Source organism: Trachymyrmex septentrionalis, unplaced genomic scaffold (assembly GCF_001594115.1).
Source record: "Trachymyrmex septentrionalis isolate Tsep2-gDNA-1 unplaced genomic scaffold, Tsep1.0 scaffold220, whole genome shotgun sequence".
NCBI classification, from domain to species: Eukaryota; Metazoa; Arthropoda; class Insecta; order Hymenoptera; family Formicidae; genus Trachymyrmex; species Trachymyrmex septentrionalis.
The window spans coordinates 874,040-881,140 of NW_017305376.1; the positions used below are offsets into that span (position 1 = coordinate 874,040).

General features: G+C 31.1%; 1 protein-coding gene across 1 annotated transcript in view; it reads left to right on the forward strand.

The window, feature by feature from the left end:
• LOC108748476 (vesicular glutamate transporter 1-like) overlaps positions 1–3,959 on the forward strand; it is a 4,239-nt gene extending 280 nt beyond the window's left edge. Inside the window, exons 2-8 of the mRNA XM_018486673.1 lie at positions 118–338; positions 609–925; positions 1,247–1,421; positions 2,056–2,348; positions 2,523–2,903; positions 2,991–3,200; positions 3,599–3,959. Of these exons, the coding sequence (XP_018342175.1) occupies positions 118–338; positions 609–925; positions 1,247–1,421; positions 2,056–2,348; positions 2,523–2,903; positions 2,991–3,200; positions 3,599–3,850 (1,849 nt within the window). The 3' untranslated portion in view covers positions 3,851–3,959. The remainder of the gene's footprint in view (positions 1–117; positions 339–608; positions 926–1,246; positions 1,422–2,055; positions 2,349–2,522; positions 2,904–2,990; positions 3,201–3,598) is intronic.
• The last annotated feature ends 3,142 nt before the right edge of the window (positions 3,960–7,101 follow it).

Below are 7,101 nucleotides of genomic sequence, written 5' to 3' on the forward strand. Positions count from 1 at the left end.
ATGTTATGATTTTAATTAAAGAAAGAGACTATTTTTAAAAAAATGATACAAATAATTAAAAATTTGCTATTTGAATGTGGAAAGATAATTTATTAAGAGAATACCAACTCTCTACAGATTCAGAAGAAGTGCCGGCGGTTATGAGGAGTTTGAAACTACATGCGAGAGTAGTAAAGACAACAAGGGATTCGAGGATGAAAGAGGATACAGCACGCAGCCTTCATTCGAGTCGCTTCCAGAGCCAGAGAGACCACCATTGCGGCATATCGATACTTATTGCATGCCAGAATGTCCATGTCTTTCAAAGAGGTATACCATCGCAACGCTAGCTTGTGTAGGTAAGAATAAATAATAAATTAAAAGGCTATTTTGTTTTCCCAACTTTATGTTGCTTGCTATTCTGTTTTATGTCCCATATTATCATAAAAGTTTATCTATTATAATAAACTAAGAATTAAAGAAATAAAACATGGATAGTCTTTCACAATAATTTTGTGAAATAAAAGAAATTATTATATGTATGTATGTACGTATGTATGTATATATGAAATCATAATAAATAAAAGTAAAATTTTCTTTTCATTATTCTAATTAATTATACTTTTTAGGATTCGTTATTTCGTTTGGCATGAGATGTAACATGGGTATGGCCAAGCTTGTCATGAAAAATACTACGGAAGGCGAAAACAACACTATCAAGTTCAACTGGACGGTCGGCATGGAAAGCGCCCTTGATTCATCATTTTTCTGGGGTTATTTAGTAACGCAAGTGCCCGGTGGCTTTCTCGCATCATTGTATCCTGCTAACAAAATATTTGGCACAGCCATCGCGATATCTTCTTTTTTGAATTTGTTAGTACCTGGAGCACTGAAAGTAGATCCTATTGTTGACATGGGTGTGCAAGTATTGAAAGGACTGGTCGAGGTAAGTAAAAAGTCGAAAAATTTAACAAAACTAAAGGATACAGTTAGAATACGCTAGGTATATACATAAATGTAAAAATATTTTAGTAAAGAGTAAAGTTTATTGAAAGATTATCTAAAGATTAGATTTTCATCTCTATAATATTCACAATATATTCTACTATAATAAAAATATTTTAGTAAAGAGTAAAGTTTATTGAAAGATTATCTAAAGATTAGATTTTCATCTCTATAATATTCACAATATATTCTACTATAATATCCTCTGTAACATATACTCTGTTATAATTGTAACCAACTTCTTTTTTATTTTTATTTTTAGGGTGTCACGTATCCAGCGTGTCATGGTATTTGGAAATACTGGGCACCACCTTTAGAAAGATCGCGTTTGGCCACATTAGCGTTTTGTGGGTCGTACGCCGCAATGGTGATAGGTATGCCGCTTTCTGGATACTTGAGTTCCTGGTTTGGCTGGACAGCATCGTTTTATTTCTACGGTAAAGAGATTTCTTGTGTCTCAATGGCAAACATACATAGAAAAAGGAATATTTCGTATGCTGTTTTAAACAAATTTCTTTGGCCTAATCACTATTAATACTATTGATAAAATAAATAATAATAACAAATAATTAAATCGCCTCAAATACTTTTCTAAACTTATATAAACCAACCTATATAGCATAATTATAGAAGAAATTAATAAAATAAAACTAATAAATAAAATAGAAACTCAATCAAAAATTATAACAAACTTTAAATTTATTGAATTAAATTCATAAACCAATCATTCTAAAACAATTATCATACCTAAATATGAACAGAAAGCTTTATTAAGAATAATAATTTTATTTATTTATAACATACAAATTGTTTTGCTATAACAAACTGAATCTCGTTTATTGCAACAGCAAAAACAATTGCTAGAAATAGTTAAACAGACTATTTTAGTTCAAACAAACACATTTTTCTACAAACAAATTTGCTCAGACATTCCAACAGTTATAACGGCCATTTAATTGCTTTTACATTGATTATGTATTAGCAACGATAGTAAAATTTTGATTTGATGTGTATAACAATAAAACAAAATATTGCGTTGGTAGATGTAATTTTCAACAAAATAAATTGCAGGCATGTGCGGGTTGATTTGGTATGGTTTCTGGTTGTGGTTGACCTTCGAAAAGCCATCGAAACATCCCTGTATCTCGGCTCGTGAATTACGTTACATCGAGGATTCGCTCGGACAAGGACAAACGCAAGCACCTGTGCCTACGCTGGCGACGACTCCCTGGCGCAAGTTTCTTACTTCAATGCCGGTATATGCCATCATTGTTGCTAATTTTTGCAGATCGTGGAACTTTTATCTGCTGGTACTCTTCCAACCGCGTTTCATGCACGAGTCTTTTGGTATGCCTCTTGTCGAGGTAAATATATAATTATAGTATCTAATATAATACTCGTATAATTTCTCGATAAAAATAATAATGAAAGAGCTTTATTTAATATGTCACTAATTTATTTTTTTATATAAAAATTAGATGTAATACACTTTACAATTGAAATGTATGAAATACGTTTTATTCCTAAATATTTAATAGACCGGAGTCATTGGTTCGCTTCCACACTTACTGATGACGATGATTGTACCTTGCGGTGGTTTGCTGGCGGATTATCTCCGTAAACGTGGCATCATGACAACGACAAATGTCAGGAAGGTTTTCAACTGTGGTGGTTTCGGTATGGAAGCACTCTTTTTCTTAGTGGTGGCTCATGCAACGACATCCGAAAACGGAACTGCGGCTACGGTCGCTCTCGCGATCGGCGTCGCGTGCAGCGGTTTTGCTATCTCTGGTTTTAATGTCAATCATCTAGACATCGCTCCAAGATACGCCAGTATCTTAATGGGCATGTCCAACGGGATTGGTACCATCGCTGGTCTATTAGTTCCTTTCTTCGTGGATAACATCACGGAGAAGAAGGTACGACGAAGAATATACTTCTTCGAGCATCTTTCAGAATGTTAATTTAATATGTACAAATTAAGATTAGAATATAAATTTGTGCAGGACCCACATAGCTGGCGGAACGTTTTTATCATAGCTGCATGTGTTCATATTTTCGGAGTGACGTTCTATGCTATTTTCTGCTCCGGCGAATTGCAACCCTGGGCTGATCCCACTTTAGAAGAACAAAAGAGCTGGAATCCCATGGATGAATTCGGCCAGACAAAACCGCCCGTTCCACCTCCACCAAAAACTATGCAATCCGAATTTATAGTAAGTATGCTCAAATTATTATTAATTAGTTACAACGAATATCGCTCAGATTCGATTTTTAAATCATCGCTATCAATTGATCTTTAAATAAAATCAAAATTGTTACACACACACACACGCGCGCGCGCGTGCGTGCGTGCGTGCGTGCGTGCGTGCGTGCGTGCGTGCGTGCGTGCGTGCGTGCGTGCGTGCGTGCGTGCGTGTGTGTGTGTGTGTGTGTGTGTGTGTGTGTGTGTAGCAATTTTGATATATATATATATACTTGTAAGTTATACTTGTATATTTTTTTATGCATTATGAAATGTGATCTACTTGAGATTTCAAAATTTATTCTTTCAAAATAATGTATTTATTATTTTTAAAAATAATAAGATTTGGAAAACAACTATTTCTTCCAGAAGCAACCGTCCCGAGACGGAAGCGTCACTGACGATTGGAATACTTATGAGCAGTCACCGGCTGAAAATCATCTGTACGCACGACAGGATAGTAAAGCTCCCGTGATAAACTATGGCTCGACAGAAACCAACAGCAGCAATCCATTTCATTCAACGAATCCATTCGCTAGCGACGTTAACGCGTCTTTCGTGCAACCACCGGCAACGGACGACTACACATATGACATCGTACACAATCAACAGTCGAACTGAGAATGCTCGATCACCGGATAGAATAATTGGATACGAGAAAAGCAGACTGCTTCTCTGAGGTTGTAGATCATTCGTATCGTTATAGTTATCTGTCAATCCTACATCGGCTCCTCAGACATGCTACATCTTTATTAAAACTTGCGAAATTAAGGTCAGTAAAGAGATCAAATTTCATAGTTACACAAATAATTTTGTTTCCATTGAAAAAATATAAAGTCATGAGAATTATTCATTTTTTTCTCTTTGAGAAAGAAAAATTAATCTTATTTTGCTCTTAATCTTATTGAACGATAAAAATTAAAAATCATTTTGTTATATAAATGTCATAAATTTATAACATTTCGGTATAAAAACTATTAGATATTATATATTGAAAATGTGTAGTTTAATAAATTATAAATCATTTTATAGAATTATTTACCATTAATTGAATTTGATTGTGGCATGTCTGAAGATCACATGCATAATAAATAAGATTTCAGATAATAGCTATAATTTTGAATTTTACAAAACAAAATATAAATGATTAAATACATTTCTAAGTTTTACGTGCAAAATCTTTGATAAATATCAGAAAGAGAAAAAAAAGGACTTTTTTGCTGAGCTTAATATCTAAAAGTGCAGAGAATGGCGCTATGAATATCCACGCGAATAACTCGAAATGATACGGGATCTAAAAATTAAACTCATTATGTTGTTAACTTAGCGAGATTGATTGTTAAATGAATTGACAATTAAATGTACCGCTATGTATTTGTCAAAGACATATTTATGATACTGCTTACAACAATGTGCGATAAACAATTGGAAGTGGGTACACGTACACTCCGTTATTTACATTTTAAAATTGACAATAAGTCACTAATTGCAAAAGATAAATTTCTGGTTAAAAAAATTCAGCCGGAAAGACATTCTATCTTCATTTTTTATTTATATATGCATATTTTTACTCTTGGAAGTAAAAGAAAAATAGCTAATCAAATAAGAAACTTGAAAAAATGTATTTTACGTAATATACATTTAGCCGCGTTTAAATTTATATTTTTTAAACATTTAGAAAGTGTGAAGCGTATTGTTAAGACAAGCTTTACAAATTGCAATGCGATAATTGACTATTTTAACTCTTTCTGTGGGATATCACAAAAAGAATGCTCCTTTAATTTATAGAAAGATTAAGATATTAATAATCCCTAAGAGATTCTCCAATTTTATAAAATTTTGAAATCTTTTTATTAAATTATATATCATATTCGCGCAATATTGGCAATATTGATTTCTTGTATAAAAAAAGAGTATTAATTGCAAGATGCCGTTTGTCAATGAAATCTGGATATATATATCCTATAAAGCGACAATAATTCAAATTTTCGCGAGACAATAATTCTCTTTGTGGACAATAATTAACGGCGAAGTTTGAGAAAATACCAAAATCGTGTAAGATTTCAATGCAAAACATATAGCTCAATAGCTAAAACTTTTAGGTATTTCCAATTGTCCGTGAGTGTTATTTACGCGAAATAAAAGAAATATAGCAATAAAGGAGAAAAGTTACGCGAATCAATATAATAGCGAATAACGTAAATTGCTTGTCGAAATGAAGTTAAACAAAAAGATATTCGACATCTTTTACGCACACTCAGATACAGTACAATTTGATCTACCATAACGATGGTATTATTCATACAGCATGAATATTCGGAAAATATTTTAAATTTTATTAGACATATATCTAAATTAAAACATCTACTTTTCTAAATATACCTTGACTTTGCGATATAGTATCTCTATATTGTTATAATTTGTGAATTGGATAAAACTTAAAAAAAAATTTACAAAAATCAAATGTGGTGACATTAACGAAAATTCAGAAATCTGGACGAGTTATTTGAATATCAAAGAAATATACCTACAAATTTTCGTAAGATATCTATGTCATGTAGATATCGCATGTAAAGTTTGTGATTATAAAAACCGCAAAGAGACAGAAAGAATAGATAAAATGCAGCTATTAATTTTTCATTAATATCCATTAGAAGCAAGCGTGAATTATTTAAAAGATGGTAAAAAGACAATTTATAAATAAATGCGCCCGAGTCAAATCGAATTCTTTAAATGGAATTTTTTGCGTAAATTTTCTTAATATTCAAGATAAATTCAAAAACGTTCGCGTAACGACTTAATGAAACGTATGAAAGTATTTGTAAGAAAGTTGATAACAACGTGAAAGTACCGTAATAAAGTATGATAGATATTAAGTAGACAAATCATGAAAGTGAATATACAAAAATGAAAGTAAAATTGATAAGAAAAATTGATTAGAAAAAAAAATAATATATGTATATTATACATCGTCTAGATGTATTTCGTATATATACGTATATTATATACATATACATATATATATGCAATCTATATATGTATATATTATATATATTATACATAAACACATCTTTTATTGTATACATATAAGTATATATGTATGTTCTTCATGATTGCGCAGTTGAAAGTAAAAGAATACACATACAAGAAAACAATAAAAAGCATGTGACGTATTTTGCGTCGGATTTTGCGGGCAAGTAGTACTGAAAATATTAGGCTCGTCAAGCGGTTAATTTCGATTAGTTTCATTTTTTATATCTGAATATAAAAAAGAGTATTTGATATAATACATGTACTTGCATGAAACAGTATTCTTGGTAAAAGATTGAAATTATTCTTTTAAAAAAATGTTAAGAATAAATATGATACTTGAGGAAAAAGTTGTTAAATTTAGATACATTAAGAAAAGAGGTTATTTGCAATTGGAAAATTTATTTAAGTTTTTATGCAAAAACATGTGTGTTTAAATGCATCGAGTCCTATCGAGCACTTTATAATGGACAGATATATTTTTAATCGTCGCAAACAAATTAATAGGAATCATTTTTAAATATTTACAATATAAAAGTGAACAAAACCGAAATTAACCGATTTGATTTTGTTCAGTAATAAATCTAATCTGATATGCGTATTCGCATATAGATAAGATATATACAATATTTAACTAATGGCAACGTCGTGATACAAGCGTCATTAAACGCCCTGTGCGTGTGGATTAACAAATCGAATAATTTAAACTATAACGCTGTTATAGCCAAGGAAGATCCACAAAATTAGTCAATTTATGCGAGACCTTTTTAAAAATATAGACACATCGATATAATTAATATATGTGTCGACATATATATATATATATATATATATATATATAT